The sequence below is a fragment of the Tiliqua scincoides genome, chromosome 3, assembly GCF_035046505.1.
Source record: "Tiliqua scincoides isolate rTilSci1 chromosome 3, rTilSci1.hap2, whole genome shotgun sequence".
Classification (NCBI taxonomy): domain Eukaryota; kingdom Metazoa; phylum Chordata; class Lepidosauria; order Squamata; family Scincidae; genus Tiliqua; species Tiliqua scincoides.
The window spans coordinates 8,808,716-8,834,063 of NC_089823.1; the positions used below are offsets into that span (position 1 = coordinate 8,808,716).

Here is a 25,348-nt window from a genome sequence, read left to right on the forward strand (position 1 = left end):
GCCACCCTTGCTTATGGGTTAATACCTTGCTGGAGTTAATACCTTCATAAATACTTGATGCAAAAACTTTCTTGTAAGCTTCTGCTGAACTTTGTGGCATGCTTGTTTTTTTAGTTTTGTGTTTAGATGTGGATATGCTCCTTGCCCTGAAATTGGGGTGCTTGTAGAAGCACAAGTGTGTCTGAGGAAGAACCAGGGTGGCCTCTTGAACTTAAAATTGTGGGGATTTGCTTTAAGAGCCTTGCTGGACTGTGAAGCTGATTGGGTGACTCCAGGCCTGTCTTTACCTCCTGTCTTTACTTACCTGAGAAGGTAGTTGTGAAGCCAAAAATGAGGGTCCTGCCGTTAAGAAGGGAATGAACAACAAAACTATCATAGTCCATATTGCTGCTGCTATGACTGCACTAAGTGATTTGAGGCTAGTTACTCCCTCTTGGCCTGAGTCACCCTATCTGTAATATGGGTATAATACTGATTTACTTTACTGGGTAGATATTGTTAACCTAGCTGTGTGGTGTCCTCGTGACATAAGACCAGCCCCACCATGTGATGTCTGCCTGCTGAAAATTGTCAGCAGCTCTGCCAGCTAACAAGTGGTAGAGACCAGTGGTTCTCAAACTCAGAGTTTTCCTCCCTAAGTAAGACTTTGCAGGGGAGTGGCTAGGGCAGCAACATGATCCCCAGGACTGTGTCACTAACAGGGGTGAAAGGGGGCTATTTTTACTCACTGAGGGCTGCTGGCAGCTGCAAGAGTTGTGGGGAGCCCCAAGCAGCCCTTTACAGGGCTCCATGATGCTTAAAAAGTTGAGAAAAACCTGTTGCCAAGCACAAAGTGCTTAAAGGGACAGGGGAAGCTTTACACAAGCTGGTGAATCGCAACCCACCAATGTGAAAACCACTGGTATAGATGATTCTAACCTAGATGGATCGGTTCTATGAGGTGGGATAAAACCACTTATGTTCATCAGGAGTATCCATAGCCTGGTGACGGAGCATGTTTTTTGCAAGCATAAGATTCCAGGTTTAATATGGGGTAGCAAGTAATAGACAAGATCCCTGTTTGAAACCCTGGAGAGGTGCTGCCAGTTAGCATAGATCAATGCTGCTTGAACCCCAGCCCGGGGACCAGATCTGGGGTTTGGGCGTATCCACCTGCCCGGTGAGTGGACCTTTCCTGTGCAGCTGCTGTCCTGGGTAGAATTGTGGCACCCTGCCCAGTCACATCTGCTCAGATGTCTGGTTGCTTAGCGTTCCAGACATTGGGCATGAAGACACGACTGTCCAGATCTACCCAGAAGAGCAGCTATGTGGAGGCGGAACAGAAAGCTGTGGTTCAGCTGGGGACTGCATTTTTCAGACACAGCAGTCACAACTTTGGGCGCCCCAGCATCAGTGGACTGATGGTTCCTATTTCTGGTAGTGGAAGTCCTTCCTCACACAGTCACTTGAAGTGAAGGTCTGTCGAGGCAGAGAAGTGCAAAGAATATATGCACTAGAAATTTGAGAGTACTAGTTGTGGGGTTCTGTACTTCACTAGACAAAAAACTTCTGAAAAGGCATCTCTGTAAGGAAAGGAAAGCTTTTCACTGGTGTGGAAAAATCAGTAGCAGAAAATTAGTACAGAACCCATGAGTGGGAGACAAAGAGTCATTTGCACCCAGGCCCAGGGTCAAAAAGGAAGTCAAATTAGGGGCCCAGAAATTTCCTGGGATCTTACATGTTCCTCACCTGGACTTGCTGCCCACATGGGATACTGGGTGTACAGCTGCTGCCACCAAAAGCTGTATGTGCTGGACCAAAGAATGCATACAAAACACTCCTTAACAGTGTCAAATCTGGGAGGAAACCGACCTGCTACAGTAGCTCTTTGGCTTATAGATCTGCTTGCCATGAAGAAGTGTATAGGAGCTCAAGGATACAACTGTGGGACTACAGCTGCTGAAGTATATTTTGGTACACACAGGACACTTGCCATTCCAGTATCTGCAGGGCCCTGTGAGAATGGAGCACCTTGGCATGCATGGGGCCAGGGCTTCATCCTCTGTTGCCCATACCAGCTAAGCTGTGAAGGTGCACCCTCAAACCCACATCAGCACTCTATACATCTTGACAACAAAGATGAAAGCCTACCTGGAAAATTCTCTTGTAACGCCCACTTGAGAAGGCTTCTGTGATGTCACTTACACAGGCTGGGCCAGAAACCATTTACACAGCCGAATGGAACCTCCAGCTCCACCAACAGTCTACCTTAGAATACTGGCTGCTGAGGTTCAACTGCAGGGAAGAGCTCCATTCACAGCAGCATCTGCTGCTAAAGCTCATCAGCAAACGGAATGTGCACCTGGCAGTCAAAAAGTCTATTTCAGTCATTCCTCAGTGTGCAGCAATCTGGCCCCCTGCCACCTTCTTGCATTGCTCAGCCCTCCATTGGGCTCTAGAGCAAGGTGAGCAAGCCAGCGCTTTAAACCAAGCAAGAAATGTAATGCTCAATTGGAGCTATCCCAGCATGCTTTGCATTACCTGCTTTAATTAAAGAGCAACGGGGAGGGGGGGAGGGGGGGAGGGAGGCAGGGCGAGTCTGTTTGCTACCCCACCTCCCTCCCCCTTTAGTGCAAACAGCATCATTCACTTCAGGGCCCTGATTTTAGCAGAAGTTTCATGAGCTATAGTCTATTACTTCATCAGATGTGTGAAATGAAATCTTTCCTAGACAATCTCTCACCTGCACAGATACTGAGGGAAACTGAAAGCTAGCATGTCAATTCCATGTTCTTTTTTCTTTTCCCCCCTGACACCCATCTATATACTTGCCCATTTCCTGCATCCAGTGAAGCAGACTGTGGGCACAAACGCTTATGCCGAAATAAATGGGTTAGTGATCAAAAGGAGCCACAGGACTCGGTCATGTTTGCTGCTGCTCTGAACACGAAGTTGTTTCAAAATCAAGAGAAATGTACAGAGAGGACATTTTTTCCGTATCAGCTTTATTCTCAAAAAGGTTGAAACTTTTAGCAGCTTCGTTTTAATGCAAAAGGACTGCCTATCAGTAACTGGACACACACACTGGACACTCTGCCCCTCCCCCACCTGCTCAGTGCAAGCCCAATTGAAACACAAGGTAGATGCACAAGAGCACAATGCATAGGACGCTATACATTTTGCTTCTGCACATCCCTCTTTCCCCAGGGGCTGGTTCAGCTGGACCCTGGTGCACTGATGTTTGGGCTTCCCAGTATGCCACATCCCATTCTTTTCCGGAGCTATCCAGCTGATTAATACCAAGTACAGAATAACCAGCAAATTCGTACTAACATTACAATTCATTGTGGTTCTGCAGCAACCCTGCCAGTTCACCCTTCCCTTCCAGAGTAAGCACGTCAACACCAGTGCCTGAGAAACAATTGGTGCTGCGTTCCTCTTCAGCATCAAGAGCGTAAAACCCAGTATGTTTTTTGAGCATGGCACTAAAGCTGTAATGACAATGGAGATTCCGGACTGTTTGCAGCTTAGATACTTTGGATTACAGGAATGACCCAAGCCAACCGTTGCACACACATGCCCGTACACACACAAGCTCAGGAGAGCAGTGGGGGAAATTAGGGGGAAGGCCATCACAAGGCTGCAAGCAGCAACAGTAGAGGAGAAGGCTTTCTGGACACCCCTGTTCAGAACAGCTCCTCAAAGCCCCAGCTTGGAGAGATGATCAACAGCCTGAGTAAATAAATTCAGAGCATGCGCTGTTGGGTTCTTTCAAAGCTTATAAAACCTTCCAAAACTGCATTCATTTCCCAGCAAGAAATCCCTCCACAAATGGTTGCTACTCAAACCCCGTGGAAGAGCTGGTATTCAAAAGCATGCCCAAGTGTCAATCTTTTACACTGGCTGATGGGGTTGTTATTTAGAGCAGCTCTTAGCCAGACTGCTCTTAGCTGGGCCTTAATTCTATCTATAAGACCTTCCTTAGATGAGCTTGCGACATTTAAACTAACCAAGCTCTCCTATATGGTCTTTAGCACAGCAGACCACTTATGACACTCAAGCTTAAAATGGCTATGTGAATATACTGAATGATTCCATAAATCTCAGTCATCGATGTCACATTACTCCTATGAACAGATGACCCTGTGCGCTGTCGGTAACAGCAGATATTCAGCGTTCCAACAGGCTGTTTCTGAAGCTATTTCTATGAACTACTGAAATAATTAACCATTTTATTTTATTTTTAAACACACCTTTTATTCAGTCATTTTGGAGGGGAAAAAAGAGAAAGTGAGAATGGGACTTCCACAAAATGGCAGAACAGTAGGAAAAATACTGGTTTTAACTGGAAGTTGCACTGCACCTAGGGACATTTATTGAATTAGGGCAGGTTCACAGAGGATTCCTTATACTCCTCTTCAATAAACTAAAACGTCCTCCCACTTAGAGGACAAAATTTAAACCCACATAAAATGCACCCATTCAAAGACGAGCACATTGTATTTGCCTGTACCCACAGAAAGACCTTTTTAAAAAAATACAATCAGTGCTTCTTAGTGAACAATTTCTGTCGAAGTTCTGCACGGAACAGAGCGGGTAGCAACAGACTCCATCTAAAATTTACCCTCGGGAACAGATCGCTGCAGAGGCCAATCTCCATTACGGTTGGTTTCAATGTATTGGCAGGTCTATTTTTAAATTCCATGTCAATGAAAGTGCCTGAACAGGGAAGACGTTAACACTTATTTAAAAAATGAAACACACTCGCGCACGCAAACATTCACATATGTTGTTGAGTTGTGCCCTAAAACCCGATGCTTTGGGTCACAGTTTATATACAGGTATTTGCTTAGCCGGCAGCCCACAACAGCTTCCTAATGGTTAATGTGCATTTCAATTTTCTTATTTAAAAATCCAAAACATGTTGTGCAAGAGAGATCCTGCATTAGTCAACAGTTCCAAGAGAAGCCTTCCTAGTTGTTTCCAAAAAATACAATGATGGCCCGATGTCTGTCCTTGGATGCTCAGCACTCCGTTGCATCCTAACTGTCTCCAGATTACAAAGATGGAGGGAGAGGAGAAATGAAACCAGGTTATATTCTGCTACGCTGACCCCACATGTGAAGCAACCAGACTGCCATGCTTCCAAATCAGGAACCTGACAATATCCACCAGTCAGATTGGGTCAAGGCGGCAGGACTCGCCTCCCTCAAGACGGGCCTCGGCAAGAAGAAACAGCCATATGCTTTGGCGCCTCATCACCATCAGTTGAAATTACAGCAAGTCAAATAGCTGATACTTTTTCCTTCGCCAGGTAGTGGGGATTCCACATTGTTCACAAGCGTGTTCTGCTTTGCCTCGCTGATCAGCCGGCAAGCCAAGTCCAGGAAGAGCTTTTCCACGTTATCCGATTCTTTAGCGGAGGTCTCTAGATAATACATGTTTTGGGCTTCAGAAAATTCTTCTGCTCTTTGCTGAGAGACTTCTCTTTTGTCAGCTAAATCAATCTTATTCCCTGTGTGTATAAAGGGGGGAGAGATTAGTTTGGTCTGGAACCTCAACATAGCAGCAATTTTCACTGGAGTGCCATGGTGTTTGGGGTACAGCAGCTGCAAATGGATGAAGAAACTCTTCTGTGTTCTCTAGTTCTGTTTCTAGGGCACCTGCCTGTAGTAATGAACTGCTTGTTCCTCTTCCTCTGCTGGCTCTAAAAACAATTTGTTACTATAGACAGCTGCCCTAGAGGCAGTGCTGCAGAAGCCGGAAGAGTCTCCTGGAAGCCATAAGTGACATCAGAAGACCACAGAGGTCAGTGTGCTGTGACAAGAAAAATCATTGCCATACAGTGTACCATGTTGGGCTGGCTTACACATTCGTGCATTGGTGTGTGAGGACATCTCTCCATGGCAACTCTCCAAGCCTGGCTGCGACAGCCAGCATTACTTCCATGGCATGGTCCTCTCACAGGGTCCTGATTAACCGATAGTTTGAATTCTAAGAGACTTCACTCAAACAGAAAAGGAAACTGTTTAACCTCTGCTCACGACACGTGGAGATCCTTCCAACTGCACAGATAGTTTCTACAACATCTTGGAGACATCTGAGCAACTGTAGATGTGGAAACGGTCACATATGCTCCCAGTCAGGTTCTCAGTTTTGTTCCTGCCCCCCCCCACCCAGAAACTTGCACAACAGCAAGTTCAGAATGGTTGTAAACCTCTCGGGAAATCCCAAGCTTAGTGCTCAAGTTGTTTTTGCTTGGAAGCTGTTGGGCAAAAACTAAACAACAAAAACCCTGCTGGCTGCTGCTATCCATTGTTGCATGTCTCCAATTTTCTTTTCTCACCACCAGCAACTTCATATTGTTAGATGACAAGCACAGAACCAATGAAAAGCCGTTCTTCCAGGCCAGCTGCCCTCAATGAGCTTCTGGCCAGCAAAGATCTGGCTTTTTTTCTGCCATTGTAAAAATGGGTTTCCTTTGCAGTCTCCCTATCAGTCCACACTGGAAATACTCTATGTGGTTAAAAGGCCCCATTTAACAAAGCACACTAGAAATGACACCCAAGTATGAGGAGCGGCCATGCTGGCAGGATTAACTTCATTTCTAACCATATGCCAAGAAGAGCAAAAGAAGATCTAAGACCAGAAGAACCCTGCTGGATCTGACCAAAGAGGGCCATCTAGTCCAGCATCCTGCTTCCCTGGTGGCCAACCAGATGCCCCCAGAAAGACTACAAAGGACCACATGACAGCAAGTGGCTTGTATTGAGCGATGTACTGCCCTTGAACCTGGAAGTTCCATACAGCTCTCCAGGCCAATAGATGTTTCCTCCATGAACTTGTCAAGCCATGCACTCAAAGTCCACAGAGAAGGAACTATGGGAGGATGACACATACTGGGTCGCAGACCCATTTCTTATTTAACTAATCTGTTTAAAACAGAGTGCAGCTGAAATCCTATGCAGGTATTCTGAAGAGCAGAATAAACTTAGGGGGACAGAGTCTGAGAAAACAGGCACAGGATGTTGGAGGACTTTAACTGATTTTAGTCACCTTTCATTCGGGTATAAGCTCTTTTTTTTTTAAATTAATGTTGTAAGAAACGGCAACTTCCCCATGCTTATTTTCTCCTCTTGCTCCCCACCTCCATATTAAGAGTTCAGCAATATATTGCCTAGTCCATTTATTACTGGAGCAATCCCAGCAAGCATAGCAATTCACTTTAATTGAGCACTAATGGGCACTTTTAATATCTGCAAGATGAATGAATGAATGAATGAACAGAAGGGTTTTCTGTTGATTTTTTATACAAAAACTCACTGAGTTTTTTTTTTTCTCCCTTTAGGGGACAATTACAATTTCAATCATTGCATTAACGGCAAATTACTATTATTGGCTGGCACCGGAGAACCGCAAGGTTGACTTGATTCACGGATTATTTTTCTGGTGGCAGCCCCCCCTAAAGCCCCCCAATGGTTGGAGGTTCCATGCAGCAGAACTATATGTGGTGTAAGGGAATGAGGCTGGACAGCAAATCTCCCCATGCCCGCATAGAAACCCCATCCAATGCACATGGGTTTCTCTGCATCCAAATCACTGTTGGGGAGAGGATGACAACTGTGCATGTAAAGCCGTTTAGACTCGGATGGTTTCCAACATTTTTGTTCTGTGTGAGAACCCCCAGAGATGGTTGAATTTAGACCTGTGATTTGATGGGGATGAAAGGTAAGGAGCCTTAACTTTCTGGCCCAGCTTCAGTGTCTCTCTTTGAGCAAAGGCTGGGGCTCAGCAGTGAAAGCCTTCTGCCTGCATAAGATCCTGAGCTCAGTCAGCAGAATCTCCAATTCAAGGAACCCAGCAAGACTGGGAAAGCATTGCGCCACAGAGCCCAACAGCCAGGCTAGATGGACCACTAGTTTGCCTCCGTTAAGAGGCTTTTCATCAGGACCGTGCCCTATATTAAAACCAAATCAAATTTTGAGGCACAGAAAGTGAGTTCTGCAACCTGTATAAACCATGCAAAGGAGAAAAAACTTTGCAGTATTTCTCTTACAACCTTTTACTATTTGGGGTGGGTTCAATCTAGTCATCCTAGTCCTAGGAATATCACTCTATGCAAACATGTGTGGCACTATATAAAGAAAATCATCAATATCAGGGGGAGCTATGCAGAAACTCCACCTCCAACCATGGGTCACCCCTTCTAGCTACACCATTGCATAAGAGCTAGAAATTTAATTCTTTTCCATTTTAAACTGAAAATGAAAGCTGAGATTCTCGGGAAGCTGAATTCAGTGTTGATGACCACAGTCCGCATTTGCTCTGTGATCCTGAACAATCTTGGTATATGCACATTCCTTGATACATCCTCCTGTTTTCTAGGGCAAGGGGAGTTAAGGTTGGGGGGGGGGGTCATTTTGCCAGGCAACAGAAATGCATGACTATTAAAACTGTTGCCTCCAATTTTTTATTATGTGTTATTTTTGGCTTTTTATTTTGTCTGTTTTGATGGGTTGATTCAGTTCTTTAGTTTGATTATTAAAATAATATTTCTGTTAGCTGCCTCAATTTTGTTTTACAAAGAGTAAGTGGGGCATCCATTTTTTTTAAATAAATAAAATTACTTGGGAGGAAGATTGGTCTGGGATCCCAAATATCCCAGCAATAAACCTGCTTTTTGCAAAACAGGCAAGGATAAAAAAACGAAGAGCACAATCCTATACATTGTGATAAGTAAGAAGTTATTGTATCTAGTGGGGCTTATTTCCAGGAAAGCGTGTATAGGATTGCAGCCTAAATAACTAGCACACACCAGGCAATTTCAGAGAATTTTTTCCCCCATTTGCAATTTATGAATTTACAAGGAAAGAGTGTGAAGCCAAATTTGGCCAACTAACCCTTTTCCCCAGATGGCCTCTTCAGGCTGTCTAAAGAGTTCCTGGACTGCGTCCCACAGAAGCAATGATGCTGGGGTATCAGATTCTCAAAGCAAACGCACTGAAGCGCTAGAATTCCAAATGTTAACAGGCATCATCGTTGTGGCTTTAGTGGAACAGCAATCGTCAGCCAAAACGGCTGCATCTCAAGCAGAGAAGGGGACATTAAAAATACCTAAGCATCTGATGTTTGCTGAGGATATTCCTCCCTCTCCCCCACCAGTTCTGAGGGAAATATGGAAAAGGACTGGAATGGACAAGAAAATGTTTTCCTGTGAAAATAAAGTGAAGTTCCCTGAAAGATTTTTTTATTGTCTAATAACACATCATTTCATTTTGGTGCCTGTTCTGATCTACCCTTCTGTCGTGGGCATAGCTCTGGTCCCAAATGTCCTGATCCACACTGGGGCTCTGGAATTTCACCAGGATTTATTGCCATCTGCTGGACCGTGTCACTTCGGTCTGTGCAGTTAAGGGTTAGGATATGGCAGCATGGCTGGGGGGGGGGGTGGTGGCAGAGTGCCACAATGCGCCATGTAAGCAGCCCCTCCCACTCACCGCTGCAGCCATTCTGGGAAGTACAATTCAATGGAAAGGCTCCTGTCACAGGAAGAGAGGCCGCCTGTCTCTCCACTCTGCTTTCCTCAGTTACTGTTTCAGTCTTGTTTTCTGCCAATTTGCTATTAGGATCTCCCGTTGCCAAACAGGCCCCGATGACACTTACCCACGAGGACGGTGATGACCTTATTACTGGCATACTGCTCAATCTCCCTCAGCCACTCAGGCAGGCATCGGAATGACTCTTCGCAGGTTATGTCATAGGTCAGTATCAATGCATTTGCGCTGCGATAGTAACTCTGCGTAATGGACCGGAATCGTTCTTGTCCTGCTGTGTCCCAGATCTGCAGCTTTTTGTGTGCATAACAGGGAAGGGAGGAGAGAAAGCAAAGCAGGAGGGGAGGGGGGAATGATGGTATCAGTGCAAAATTCTTAACCGGTGTTAACGTTTCTGACCTGAGTACATCCCAAAAATGAATCCAAAACCAAACATGCAAAGCTGTGTCTACCAACTCAGACCACCGGTCCCACTAGTTCAGTAATGTCTGCTCCCACTGAAAGCAGCAATATCCAGGGGGTTCAGGGAAATAAGAACATAAGAAGAGCCCCGCAGGATCAGGTCAAAGGCCCATCTAGTCCAGCTTCCTGTATCTCACAGTGGCCCACCCAATGCCTCAGAGAGCAAACAAAACAATAAGGTAACAGGTGGTACCTCTGTAGCTGCAGGGAATTCATTCCCAGAACCCCATGGATACTGAAAATCGCGTATAATGAAATCCAGAGCATAACTCTGGTAGACTTTGGAGGCTTCAGGTTAGGCCAAATCTGGCTCAACACGGATTTGGAGAACCCATGTTGAGCCAGATACAAAATCTGTAGCTAAACAGGCTCCACCTGTACCTGCATCCTAGTGCCACTCCCTTGTACCTGACGTTCTGAGGTAACCTACTTCTAAAACCAGGAGGTTGCACGTACCCTTCACGGCTTGTAACCTGTGATGGAGTTTTCTTCTAGAAATCTTTCCAATCCCTTTTAAAGGCATCAAGGCCAGACACCATCACCACATCCTGTGGCAAGGAGTTCCATAGACTAATTACACGCTGGGTAAAGAAACCTTTTCTTTTGTCTATTCTACCTCTCCCAACACTCAATTTTAGTGAATGTCCCCTGGTTCTGGTGTTGTGAAAGGGAAAAGAACATCACTCTATTCACTCTACCCATCCCCTGCATAATTTAGGCTTTTCCCAGCACCTGTTGCCTGGTCCCTTGTAAACTGGAAAAGCTGAACACTTGCAAAGCATCTGCCTGAGGACTGAGCTATGGTCACTTCCTAATTCAAAGAGCGATGGCATGCACTTCTTTCATATGTATCCTGTTGAGCCCAATAACATCCAAAGAGCCTTGCTGGATCATATCAAATGGCCTCCTGTTTCAACAGTAGCCAACTAGATGCTTCAGGAAAGACAACAGTCCTGACCTGCATTCCTCCGCTATTTGGCATTCAAAGACATCCTGCCTCTGTGCATGAAGGATCCACACAGCTGTCACAGACCTGTACCTCATGGAAGTCATCCAAGCTAGCAGCCTTCACCACATCTTCAGAACTCCCTCCCATATGTTTTCCTACTTCGGTTTAAATTTATATCCCTCTATTTCCACCACACTGTGGTCCTCTCAGAAGTTCACAACAAGATGTGAACATTCTGAAGCCGTTCACTGCAATTCGGAATAGCGTGTTGTGTGACATGCTTCCTTTTGTCGGTCCTGAAACTCACACCAAACAATTTTAATGCATGAGCCAGGATGGTGTCGTGGTTTGGGGGTTGGACAGACCTGGAAAATCCAGTTTGAAATCCCTGCTCAACCGTGACGCTTCCTGGGTGACCTTGGGCCAGTCGCTCTCCCTCTCAGCATCATCTACCTCGCAGGGTTGTTGTGAGGACAAAAGGAGGGAAGGAACCATGGCCACCACCCTGAGCTCCTTGGAGGAAGTTTGGTATAAAAATGTGAAAAATAAATAAAGTTCTGCTCCTAGGAGAAAGGGAGCGGAAAAAAAATATTCTTCTCCTTCTCCCTCCACATTTCACAATGTTATAAACTGCTATTATGCCCCATGGTCTTCTTTGTGATTCTTCCTCCTTTCTGCATTTAGAGATCTACATTCCAGGCACGAAGTTGAGATGACACACCAGGTGACTCTCCTCAGAAGCAGCCAAGTCTGGAAATATGCATGTGATATTTATCATTTTCCCATCAGCGATGGGGAACGGCAGCCTTTCTGCTGCAGAATCCTAATGCCAGCATTACAGCACAAACTGGAAGCTCCATAAATGTCACACGCCCCAGAACCACAGCAGCCAAACTAGCAGAGCAAAGGCGGGCGACGGGGGGGGGGGGTGTGCTGGTGGAAGAAGGAATTAATCTGTAAAATTTTTCAGCTCCAGATAACAGCTCAAGAGCAGACATCTGTATTTGTGTTATTCTTCCGTACTTCGGCCTGATTTAAGGCTGCAATGGTTCATCCCTTAAAATGAACACATTAACCAACTTAAGCTATGCAATCTGCTAGCAAAGAATTACTTAGAAGTAAATACCTGATCTTTAATTTCAGGTTTGGAGGCCCTGCTCCAGGTGGGGCCACGGAGAGGGCCTTTTCAGTCTGTGGAGCTCTAGCCCCAGGCAGTTTCACTGGCATCTTTCAAGCACTCAGTCAACTCCTTTGTCATCTCTAAGGCTTTAAAAGTGAGATATTTGGATCTGTGCAGATTTTATCTGATCTTTTTTGATGCAACTTTTAGTAATTTTTTTGTGTGCGATTTTTACCCCCTGCCCTCTGCTGCCAATGTAATTCTTCCATCTGTGCATGTTGAGTCTTTTAATTAGGCAGTTGATGTTTTTATAAGCCACTGATTATTTTTAAAAAGAAAAGTGAGATATAAATAATAAATTAAAAAATCAATATAAAGTAAATGTACAATGGGAGCTTCTTCCTAGGTGGACAGGAACAGAATTGCGACCAAAACTGATTAATTGACTGGGGTCCTCTTTTAATCAGACATTAAAGGGGGGGGGGAAGAAAGACTATTTTGTTTCCAGTGTGAAAGTCTTTCCTTTCAAGAAAACGTTCTATTTTTACAATCTTACACGCCCGTCATGGGTTTGTGTGTGTATTTTTGTTGTTTGAAAGGCATCTGTGCTACGATTTTAATAGTATGTCACTATGTATGCTTACTCAGAAGCAAGCTCCATTTTATTCAGCGTGGCTTTAGGAAGTAAGCATAGGATTGCCAACTTTGGGCTGGGACACCAATAATTTCCATTAGGTTTGTTGCAGCTTTCAGAAGCAACAACATGAAAAATGAGAGCTGTTGAAGATCACAGTAGCTCCCAGCCCAGGGTCTGCTGCAGGGTTTTTGCCATTTTGCCACGTAAACCATTTTGTGAACTACTTTTTGTTAGTGGTATATCAATGCTAATAATAAACTGCCATTTCAATTTGATGCGTGGGACATGGTGTTCAGCAGCTCACTTCTGCAAGAGTCAAAGAGCCTGCTCTTTTTGCTCCTGGCACAAGGGACACAACAGATACTTTCCTTCCTCAAAAGCACACACTGCTTATGCAGTAAAGCCAAGGAGAGTCTGTAGTTGAGGGCAAGAGCACAGTTTCTGCTCTTTCCCTTCTGCCAAGAAGACTTCAACCTTTTCCTCGCCTCCTAAGATCACAAACTGCCCATTTCCTCCTTTGCATGTCAACAGATTCAGGGGTGGGACTGGACATCCCTGCTGATTTCCATATTCACATCTCAAATAAGCAAAGGTCAGGAACTCCAGTGACTCAAGGCAATTTGAGTTCACCCTGCTCTAGCAACCATCCACACTGCAGACTGGCTGATGTTCATTTATTTATTGAAAGAGTTATATCACAGCCTTAGTGGGGAGTGGGGTGTAGAAATTCAGTGTTTGCCAGAGGGCCCAGCTCCAGCCTTAGCTGATGAACTCCACAGGCTCAAACCACAGACAGAACTTCCATGGCAAACACTGGATCCCCAGTTTTGTGGTTGCCTGTAAGGACAAGGAGGGGGCAATTTGCACAAAAAGGGGCAGCACTTGGCCCTGCTCTTTTCCTCAGCAAGCGCATCCCAAGCTGTTTCCTCGCTTGACTGGAAAACCTGGTCTTGGCAAAGCTGGGGAAAAAGCAATGTGAGTCAAGGGAAGCAACTGGCAAGGAAAAAGTTGCAAGCAGGGGGAACGGGGTGCTTTCAGCAGAGCTTCCAAAGTGGGCAGGAAAGTAACAAGAGGGACCCACCCAGCCACCCACACAGTGCCAGGAATATGAAATGGAAGTCGACCACTGGCAAGTCGAGGACTGGCAAAGGAGATGTGAAAAATCAACCCCCAAAATGCCAGGCACTTCCTAGACTTGTTAAAGGTTTTGAACTTTTAGGGGAGAGTCATAGTTCAATGCTGAAGCAGCTGCTTTGGATGCTGAAGGCGCCAGGTTTAATCGCTAACACTTCCAAGTCAGTCTGGAGAAGATCCCTTTTGTTATCCATGGATTTATACACTGCTTTCTCACCATGCCTCAAGGCAGCAAACTATCTAAACCAGTGGTTCGCAAACTGTGGGTCGCAAAACGGACAAGCTGATAGCTGACAAGGAAAATGTACTGAATCCTCTGGAAACCGAAATGAAGCAGCACATGCATGTTTACTTGTGAGCAGGCAAACGTGCTTTGGTCTATTTCGAAGGGCAGGCCAAGGGGAACACAGTGCAACCAAAATAGTCCCAATCTGATGATCATGGAGCTCAAATGCTCTAGAAGTGAAACTTTTTTTAGGCTTGTAAAGCTAGGTGGGTCCCAACAGAACGTCGTCTGATCTCAGAAGCTAAGCAGGGTCAGGCCTGGTTAGTACTTGGATGGGAGACCGCCTGGGAATACCAGGTGCTGGAGGCTTATACCATAGTCCTTCGAGACTGAAGGTTGCCAACCATTTTAAAAAGTGAGCCCCAGAGCTAAAAGCACTGATTGAAACCACTGAAACGAATTTAAAATACATGTTGTATTCTTGGTCAAGGGTACTTCCTTTCAAGCCTGGAGACTCTGGTCAGCTGATAGTTGGAAGAAGCAGAGCTCTGTCTAGCAGTGAGGAGGACAGCAAGCCATCTGCAGTGCTCCTCCTCTGGCCAATGGCCTGAATCTTCCTCTTGCCCAAATGTTACTCCTGGGAGGCTGCAGGGGGCAACGTCCCAGCAGCCAGAGGGAGCTTCCCCTTCCATGGAGAGCCACTGTGAATCACTGTAGACAACATTGACCTAGAGGGACCAGTATAAGGCAGCTTCATACGTTCACAGATGCTCAGATCTGTCTTACATCACCTAGAATGCCAGTGAATTCAAGATGGATTCAAAGCAATCAAGCCAGGCCTTACCTTTACTTTTTCACCTTTTATCTCCACTGTCTTAATCATAAAGTCAACGCCAATGGTGGCTCCTTGTCCTGGGGGAAAGAGACCCTTGGAAAAGGGGAAAAAACAATTTTCAGGGAGCATTACTGGTGCAGGAAGCAGTCAAAATTTAATGTTCTACTCATTTATGCAAGAGCCCTTGAGCACTGCTCCATCTTCCTACTGTGAAAGTCTTGTGCATGAAGCCCGGAGAAAAAGCCCTAGAAATACAACTCATGTGAGAGACAAACAGGCACAGGCACAACATAAAACCTGTTTGAGCTTCAGCATGTTGTAGACCATCTTCAAGGATGAAGTACTGCCTGATTGATTTACAGGGATGTAAAAACTTTGTTCTTGAGTTAAGTTAGAAAGTTAAGAACAAAGATTACCACACTATGATAGTTAGCCTAGAGGTCTCTCACATACAAATAACATGTTACATCAGGATATGTCCTTCCCCTCCCCTTTTTGTTCACTATTGTCTGCATTGAACATAAGAACAGCCCCACTGGATCAGGCCATAGGCCCATCTAGTCCAGCTTCCTGTATCTCACAGCGGCCCACCAAATGCCCCAGGGAGCACACCAGATAACAAGAGACCTCATCCTGGTGCCCTCCCTTGCATCTGGCATTCTGACATAGCCCATTTCTAAAATCAGGAGGCTGCACATGCACATCATGGCTTGTAACCCGTAATGGATTTTTCCTCCAGAAACTTGCCCAATCCCCTTTTAAAGGCGTCCAGGCCAGACGCCATCATCACATCCTGTGGCAAGGAGTTCCACAGACCAACCACACGCTGAGTAAAGAAATATTTCCTTTTATCTGTTCTAACTCTCCCAACACTCAATTTTAGTGTATGTCCCCGGTTCTGGTGTTATGCGACAGTGTAAAGAGCATCCCTCTATCCACTCTGTCCATCCCCTGCATAATTTGTATGTCTCAATCGTGTCCCCCCTCAGGCACCTCTTTTCTGGGGTCCAATCATGGTGGGGTGGAGGGCCCACTGCTTTAACTCTTTCCCTTTGCCACAGGTACAAACTGAGGGTTCCGTCAGCTTCTATTTCCCCCAGGAGGGAAGCACTGGGACCAACATGAGGTTTCCTTCAACAGGAAATAGCAGCTGCAGGAACTCCAATGACATGAGAAGGGTCAAAGCTTCTCTCCCACCATGCCATGGTCCTGATCTGGACAGAATTCCTGTGCAGAAAATATTTAATTTTAAAAAACCCAAGTTACACAAGGACCAACCCACATGTTTTTTAACTGACTCTACATCAGTTCACATCTCCTGTGCTTCTTTTCTTCCTGTAAGACTGGAAGTGACTTTGTCTGGATTTTCTGCAAGTATTTTGTTTCAAAATCAAGGCAGCATTTAGTTTTCTTTAGCATAATGCAAAGAAGGTGCTCTTAGGATCCCTGCAAAAAGTCAGACCCAGATTTCTGTGGGCAAAAAGGCACCTTGACTGTTGGGAGTGTGGTCAATTGGTTGGTTTCACCTAACTGTGGATGGGATCTGCAGGGCCTCCTGCACACACCCCATGCGCCCCCTCTGGAGGAAAGGGAAGCTGGACTCCCCTGGTCTCCAGAGGGTCTTCTGCAGCCTGCAGAGGCTCAGTGAGGCTGCCTGCTGCTCCTGGTGACTCCTCCTGGCTTCCCCAGCCTCCCAATGCCTTATAACGCATTAAAAAGATCACTTTTTTTGGCCTTTTAGGCCATTCTGAGGCCCGCAACAGCCACGGGCGGTCATGCCCAGCCTCTACGGGTCTCAGAAAGTCTCTGGAGGCAAGAGGAGCCCAGCTCCATTCCAGAACGGAACCCCAATGGATACCAGGACACGAAGGTATTTTCCCTTTCCCCTTCCATAGCATGCAGCACAGCCCATTTTGGCGCAGCTGCATTCTATGGTGGGGAAAAGCATAGGACTGGGCCCTAAGTGGCACTGAATGGCTTGGTTCCAGAGCCTCAAAAGGAATGCCAGCTCATGCACTGAGATCTCAGAAGGGGCTCTGCCCTGCATCACACCTTTGGCTGAGGGCCGCTTGGCGATTATATCAAATGGGGCCTTTTCTACAGCAGCACCGAAGCTCCAGAATTCCCATCCTTGGGAGGTCCCACATCAAGCCCCCTTCCTCATTTCAGTAAATGGCAAGAACTATTCATTGCCACTGGGCATTTAAAAAAAAACAAAAAACAACTGAGTCTTCTTTCTCATGGTTTGTACTATTTAGGCTGGCTGTCCTTAAGTCCAACACCAATATTATTGTTGTTTACCTAGATTAATTTACTTGTGGGTTTTAATTATGTTGCCTTGTTATTGTGTATTCTTCACTGCCTGTATGATGCTTTGGGACACTTTGGCCCAAAAGCAGCATAACATTAAACATCACATCACAGTACATCCTCCAGCCCGATGAAAGCCAAGCATATTTGGAGCATCCTCCTAGGCAACAGACTGTGGATTTCATTCTTTACCCTCCTTCGTAGGATTCTTCCTCAGCTAAATGAGAGAAACCATTTCCCTCAAAGAATCAGATTTCATTGTTCTGTTCCACCCCCCAGCACTGGAAGACCAGAACGTTCAAATTCCAGCTGGCACTCAGAACAAGTCCAGCAGAGCAAGCACAGCCATTGCCTTGAAGTTCTCAGAGAGCAGTAGCCCAAATATTTCAATATCTTGCAAAAAAATGTGTGGCTTTTACCTCTCCCCATATAGAGAAGCCTAAATAAAATGGACACAACAAAAAAGATTTATGTTTCCTATGAAAAAGCACAAATCTTTTGAAACGTCAGCCAAAACCACTGACTCACAAAAGGGACTGAGCAGCTTTATGATGTTCTGTGAAATCTCATGTCGACGTAGTTGGGGCAGAACAAGCCTCAGCAGCCCACAATGGCTCCACAGCTCCCTCACACATGCTTTGGAGACATCTAGCTTGCTGACCACCAACAGAGACATCAGAAGGCTGAGGAGCAGCAAAAGCATTTGTAGATTTTTACAAGGTTCTTTGGGGGTGTGGGGGAGGTTGAGTTGTGGATTTGGCTCAATTCCAGCACCCATGGCAGCATGCCCACAGTCACAGAAAAGAGAAGGGGATCTGACACGTTCAAAGGCTGATTCTTTGAAAGCTTGGAATAGAGTGGAAAGAAGTGCTGACAATTCAAAACTGCCAAGGAACACTCAGGGTCTTACGTAATCTCTCTAGTCAAGCTTCCTTTCCATCCAGGAGCAAATTCAATACCACCTGTCCCTTTGAACCTCTTTTTACAATGAAAAGAGGAGGAGGAAACTGACTATCATTACAAGGCAGAGGGCTTAACAAGAGCAGCTCTAGACGTGGAGCAGACTCAGACAAATGGCCCAGGTGATGACGCCACCCACTGGTGTCTGTTCACGTCAAGGTGTTGATGCGCCAACTGGGAAGTGGTGATGGTGACAGCTTGTCACTGCCTTGTCCACCCCCATTCCAAAGAAACTTCAGGAGCTGGCAGATTGCACACTGGGCCATTTGGCAGTGCTTGCAAACAAACGGAAACCATTTGGTGGCCTGACATCTCCATGGAATGTCAAGGAGGAAAAAAAAAAGCACAGAACACCTGGCGATACAGCCTTCTTGGAATTTATCCCATTTCAGATTGCTGAGAAGAAAACTCCTATAAGAGCTGCTTGACATAAAAACTCCCCGTATTCAGAAAACTAGTGCATCAAGGAGGTGACTGATTCAAGCCCTACTGGCTGCCATGTTAGCTCTCCATAGTCTCCTTTGCGGGGGGGGGGGGGAAAGAGAGCAATTATTAGATTGTAAAGCTGCATTTGTGACATTTCCTGGAACGAGGTTAAAAAGGGGAGAAAATTTTGTTAGTGTAGAGCAGGGCTGTCCAAACTTTTTGGCAGGAGGGCCACATAATCTCTCTGACACTGTGTCAGGGGGCAGGAAAGAAAAGAATTTACATTTCAAATTTGAAAAAATTTACATAAATGAATATATTAGAGATGGAACTTATGTGAATGAATGAAGGTCTTGCAATAGCTCAAGGCCTATAAAAGGCCTTGCACAAAGCCAGGCCAGTCTTTCCTTCACTGCTGCTGCTGCATCACAGACATGAAACAAGCAGAGGAGGGAGTCCTCGTCCCACAGCTCATGCAAGAGGTCAAACAGTTGGCAGTCCAGCTGAGAGCAGTTGCATCAGGCCAGCGTGGGCTCCAGCAAGTCTCCAGAGGGCCAGAGGCTCATTGAAGACTGGGGTCTCCCTGAGGGCCAGATTCGGAGTCCTCGAGGGCCAAAAGTGGCCCCAGGGCCAGGGTTTGGGCACCCCTGGTGTAGAGAAATCTCTTTGTGACAGAAGCGCAATGGCCACACACACACACAAAATACAAAGTCTCAGCTATAAAATCACAACTCTAACTGAGAAAGCTGTGTTGATAATACACAATTCAGGCATGCCAAGCTTGTGAATGCAAGCTGGACCACCAGTAAGGAAGACATCAGACTGAGTGGGTCCTTTCTGTTATGCTTTCCAAAGCCTTGTGCAGCTCAAGTCAAATGAACAAGAGTCTCTCTGTTGATTCGATGACTCTGTGTAAACTGGCCCTTAGCATTCTGGTATAACATCCTGGGACTTTTCATTGCTGGAGGCCACTTATGCTTAAAAATGACAGCGTGGAGATGCCAGTTTTAATGAATTGCGTTGCTCCTCTAGAGACCACACTCTTGCAAAACTTTTGACTCTTTTGAAAATGTAGGAGACTGTAAAATTTGGCAGGGGAGGCAGTCCTAAGTCCTTGGGGGGCTTAGTTAGAACCCTTCCTCATATACACATCATATCCCTACCTCCTCCCAGACCCATTTCAATGTGGAGCCCTCTTCCAATTATATTGTTACGCATATGGACTTAAAGCACGGGCACTGCACTTTGTACAACTTTTTGTATGGGCCTTCTTTATCTCTGGGCTTGGCATCTGCAGATCTGAGCATCTGTGGATGCAGAGCCCACAGCCTCCAAGCCTCCCAGATGTGACTAGAAGTTATTTCATGCTGGCGACTTCCGTTTGTGTCCAGAGGTGCTTTGAAGCGTGGGGAGGCAGTCACCTCCAGGACGCAACTAGAAGGCTCCAGAGTCAACTGGAAGTGACTTCCAGTCATGTCTGAGAGGCCTTCTGAGGAGGCCTGAAGGCCGTGTGCAACCTCCAGAGGTCTGGGTGCAGAACCCAGGTAAGTTATTGTAGCTTCACGCCAGTTCTCACTCATGGATTTCATTATCCGCAGATTTCTGTATCTGCGGGAGTCCTGGAACGGTTCTCCCATGGATACTGAAGGCCCGCTGTATATAAGGACCATCAATATCAGGGTTTAAGAGCGGCACTGGCAGAAAGCCCACCTTACCTGAGTGAAGCGTCGGACTAAGCAAGTCTTTCCCACGCCGGCGTTCCCAATTAAAACTATTTTGAAGAGAAAGTCATAATCTTCCATACTCATTTACACAGCTGCAAGGAAAAGAGAGAGAGAAAGGAAGAAAAACAGAACTTCAGATAAATCAAGTAATCCAAAAGGGTTTTTGCCTGAAGAACTACAGCCCGTTGTTAAAAGAGCACCAGCTTGTCAAACCAACGCTCAAGAATCTACCAACATCACAGGACTGAAAGCAAACACTAAGGAGACGTGTCGGGAGACCCAGTGACCTATTTCATCACAGATGGACTCTGCTCCGCCAGCTATTCAGCACAAAGGTCATGTCAGCAGTGACACCTTTTTGCTAGAGCTGTTGAACAGCATGGAGAAATCCTTCAAGCACCTGTTAAGCTGCCTCCCACCACTTCAGACCATTGAAACCTCAAGAGTCCCATGTCGTCCTGCTGGCTGCAGACCTCCAAGTCCTAAAGCAGAGCTCTGAAACTTGGCAACCTTTTCACCAGAAACACCCGGGGTCAGGAAGCCTTTTGGAAAGCCATACGTACTCATTATAAGGATTTAAATTCCACCTCATCCAAATTAACATCAGGGTGGCTCACAAAATAATGGTAAAACCCTAACCATCTTTAACAGCCCAATTCTATCCTTCCCCCCCCCCACCCCAGCAGATGCAGCCACACCAAAAAGGCACATGCTCTATCCAGCGGTGGGGGGGGGGGAGCAGATTGGGAAGCTTGCAAGGGGAAAGGGCAATTATTTCCCCTTACCCCTCTGTAAGCTTCCTGCTCTCCACTAGGTCTCCTCAGATCTGTACCAGCTCTTATGCAGACAAAAGTCCAAGGAGAAGAAAAGGGCTCGCAGCCTTTCCTATGGGAGTGGATCTGGGATGTGCCATTGCTGCCTCATCAACCCCCTCCTGTTGTCTCCCTCCCCCCCCATTCCAACCTCCTCCATGCCCAGTTTCACCCTTCCGCACCCACCATCAGTGGTGGCTGCTCTGGATCCCCCACGGCATTTAATGCCTTCACAGCCTCTCCAGTAGTGCGACAGAAGCATGCAGCTTTTGCACACTTTCCTAAGGTTGTTTATGCCAGCCCTAAAGCAAACCCTACTGCCTGAATGTTAGTTCCGGTGGTGCGGAGTGGAGATAGGATTGGGCTGTAAACCTATCAAATGTTACAAGAATAAAATACAGCAGTGAAGACAACCAAAAATTGGGTCACGACCCACAGTTTGGAAACCACTGCTCTAACCAATGTTATGCAAATGCCCATGAGACCAGGATGGACTCAGCCTGGTGCTGGGGGAAAAAAAACAAAAATAAAACAGGAACACAGGTGCTAAGCATACATATCTATTTTAGGGTGCAATCCTAACCCACTTTCCAGCACTGACATAAGGGCAGGTTATACAGCAGCTCCGAGGTAAGGGAACAATTATTCCCTTACCTTAAGGAGGCCTCTGTGACTAGCCACCCAACTGCACAATGCGGCACATGCTCTATTGGAACAGCTGTGTTAGTGCAGGACGTTGGTTAGGATTTGGACCTTATTGATTTTACTATGTGAACCGCTTTGTGAACTACTCCTGTTGAAGAACGGTATATTAATAATGATAATGATAATAGTGATGTCTCAGGAGAGATTTCTAATGTTTGGGCACCATCTGCAGGGGGAGGATCTATGCTCAGGGATGGAACACACGCTTTGCAATCCAAAGGCTCCAGGTTTGATCCCTGGCATCTTCTGATAAAAGGTCCTTGGGAAGCAGAACCTAAGGTGCTGGAGAACTGCTGATAGTTTGGGCAGACAATACCAGGAGACTACTGCTCTGACTAGGTCTCACATAGTGTCATAGGTTCACAGTCCTGTATGTGAACCTTGAGGCAGCTGGTAGCCAAGCTCCAAGCATGTAGCAATGCTCTTTGACACCCAGCATGCTCACTTGGGGGAACAGACATAGTTGTGCCAATATAAATGCCTGCCACCACACCCGGTTTCGAGGGACATCAGTGATTAGAATGTGCCAACAACTTTGGCCTCATCTAGGCAGCCTCTTGCTGGCTGGTTCTTCTTGGCAATGGTGCTAAGTTATACAGACTGGCTTGTGTCGAGCCCCTCAGACTGCTTGAGGTATAAAACATTACAAAACCTCAGAGAACAGCTGCTGGATTTCGTTCAAGGATTCGTTTTCATTGTGCCCAAGCCACAGGGTGGTTTGGAATAATGCCTTTGGTTTTCCTCTTCTAAAGTCAGGAAGTGAACTCAAAAGTTCCTAACAACACAGTCCTGGAACCCCTAGCATGTATGCACTGCTGAAACAGAGACGCCTGCGTTGGCTCGGTCATGTCGTGAGAATGGATGATGGCCGGATCCCAAAGGATCTCCTCTATGGAGAACTCGTGCAAGGAAAGCGCCCTACAGGTAGACCACAGCTGCGATACAAGGACATCTGCAAGAGGGATCTGAAGGCCTTAGGGATGGACCTCAACAAGTGGGAAACCCTGGCCTCTGAGCAGTCCGCTTGGAGGCAGGCTGTGCAGCTTGGCCTTTCCCAGTTTGAAGAGACACTTGGCCAACAGTCTGAGGCAAAGAGGCAAAGAAGGAAGGCCCATAGCCAGGGAGACAGACCAGGGACAGACTGCACTTGCTCCCGGTGTGGAAGGGATTGTCACTCCCGGATTGGCCTTTTCAGCCACACTAGACGCTGTGCCAGAACCACCTTTCAGAGCGCGATACCATAGTCTTTTGAGACTGAAGGTTGCCAATACAATACAGCTGAGAAAAGCTCCAGTTATGCAACAAAACCTAGCATGAGCCCAGAATGCGCTGAGAGTCAGGGTGGCGCAGTAGTCAAGGTACTACTTGACCAGAAAGCTACTGGGTCACCTTGAGCCAATCACTTTCCCTCAGCCTACTCTACCTCACAGGGTTATCGTGAGGATAAAATGAGGGTAGCCCAAGCCAACCTATGCCACCATGAGCTCACCGGAGGAAGAAGGGTGGAATACAAACATAAGTCATGAGGATAATAAACCCCACTCTGTTGTCTTGCATATGTGTTCCCAACTCCCCTTGCATAATTTGTCACCAACCAGAGTGTATGCAGGTCACTGGTTATGTATTATTGCTGGCCAGGTGCTTCAAGATTCCCCAATTTTTTGCCATCCCTGGTTGACAGCAGATGACCTCATATCTGGAGAGGAAGGCTTTCCAGTAGCAGTCAGCAACATAGCTGCGCTTGCAGAATATAAAATATCATTTCTCAAGAAGTTTAGATGAGAAAGCAAACAGGGCGTACTCCGTTTGTGATTCCTAAAAGCTGTCTTTGCCCAAAGCCCAAAGATATTTCAAGAGTGACTCTTTAAGTTAGCACAATCCTATGTAGGTGTACTCCAAAGTAAGTTCCACTTTATTCAACGGGGATGACTCCTTCGTAAATGTGTTCAGGACTGCAGCTTAACCAAGACAAAGCAGCATGAGCTCCTTAGCAGGCATTCAAAATCGCCACCCTGCAATGCCAGCCCCGGCTAGCCGGACAAACATCTAGCAAACCATGATGCATAGACTATATTTGTCTTCGTTATGTTGCTACCTACTTTCAAAAAGCTGCTTCGTGTGACAGATTTGCTGTTTGCTTTTACCGTCATATCTGCAACAGCATTCACCACGACGTGCAAGGGGAGATACACTGTGCTCCTAAACATGAACACACGTGGTCGACGTGAACTGAGGAGTCACAATTGGCCAAAGAGCTCCACAGCTTACAATCACATTTGTCCTTCATATTCTGCACCCTGCACCCCAGCAGACATCAGTACAGACGTGTCCAACACATCTCCCTTGCAAAATATGACTGCATCATAAGTCAACAATCCCCTGAAGATCTTCAGGTTTCACATCAGCCCCACCACTTCCAAGCGCATGACTGTGCAGTGTCTCCTCCGCGGCTGCAATGTGTCAAAGCAACAGAGATAAGGAGGAACCCCAGTTCCATCCAAAGTGAGACAAGGAAAAGCTGCTCTAAGGAAAATTACTAGGAAGGAAAGAGAAGGGGGGGGAACAAGCCTGGCTCTAGTAAGCCTATTAGAAAGACAAAAAGGAGCCAAATACATTCTGAAAGAGGGAGGAGTAGCCTAAGAGAGAAATTCTAAGTCTCTGGAGCCTAAATGTTTATTTGAATCTATTTTTTGGTTGCTGCAGATGCCTTGCCTGCCAGTGGAATGTGGACTTAAGGTTGCAAAACTGTCCACAATTGGCCAGAGCAAACTGACCTTCCCAGAGGCTTAGGGTAAAAAAGCAAACCAAAGACCCTTTGGCCCTGGTCCGACATTCCTGTGCACTGCATACGGACAAGACTGGATTTGAGCAACGCAAGAAGCTATCTGTGTCACCAGAAAATCTGAGAACATTTAGGTGCATATATGCACTTATGAGACCAAGACTATCAGGCAGAGATTTTTGCCTAGAAAGTAATGACTGAACAAGCCCAGAAATGTGACAGACAGTGCGGTGTAGTGGTTAAAGCACCTGACTGACTCGCAGCAGGTTCAAATTCCCACTCAGTCATGTAGCTTGCAGGTGACCTTGGGCCTGATAATAATAGTAATAATAAACTTTATTTATATCCCGCCCTTCTCCCAAAAGGGACCCAGGGCGGCTCACAACATATTAAAAACAGATTAAAAACATAATTTAACCACAAATAAAAACATATTAAAAACACATTAACATATACCCATAAAAACCATTGTCAGATAAAAGGTCAGATAAAAAGAGCAAAACGTAGCAAATCAGAGGAGTCAGGCCTGTAAAAATACTAAAAGATACAGAAAAGATGTTTAAAAAGGCCATGCACTCAGAAGGCTTCTTTAAACAAAAATGTCTTCAGGCCTTGCCGAAAAGTCTCAAGAGAGGGAGCCATTCTCAAGTCAAGGGGAAGGGAGTTCCATAATGTTGCTGCCACTACTGAGAAGGCCTGACACTTCCTTTCAACCTTACCTATTTCACAGGGT

General features: G+C 46.0%; 2 protein-coding genes across 2 annotated transcripts in view; one reads left to right on the plus strand and one right to left on the minus strand.

Moving 5' to 3' along the window:
- The window catches only part of DDIAS (DNA damage induced apoptosis suppressor), a 33,305-nt gene extending 22,371 nt beyond the window's left edge, over positions 1-10,934 (plus strand). Inside the window, exons 6-7 of the mRNA XM_066619701.1 lie at positions 9,606-9,740; positions 10,915-10,934. The gene's annotated coding sequence lies outside the window, so the exon portion shown is untranslated. The remainder of the gene's footprint in view (positions 1-9,605; positions 9,741-10,914) is intronic.
- The window catches only part of RAB30 (RAB30, member RAS oncogene family), a 47,508-nt gene continuing 24,872 nt past the window's right edge, over positions 2,713-25,348 (minus strand). The window contains exons 2-5 of the mRNA XM_066619702.1: positions 20,308-20,408; positions 14,906-14,989; positions 9,643-9,826; positions 2,713-5,494 (exon numbers count right to left, since the gene is read on the minus strand). Coding sequence (XP_066475799.1) covers positions 5,244-5,494; positions 9,643-9,826; positions 14,906-14,989; positions 20,308-20,400 — 612 coding nt within the window. The 5' untranslated portion in view covers positions 20,401-20,408 and the 3' untranslated portion in view covers positions 2,713-5,243. The remainder of the gene's footprint in view (positions 5,495-9,642; positions 9,827-14,905; positions 14,990-20,307; positions 20,409-25,348) is intronic.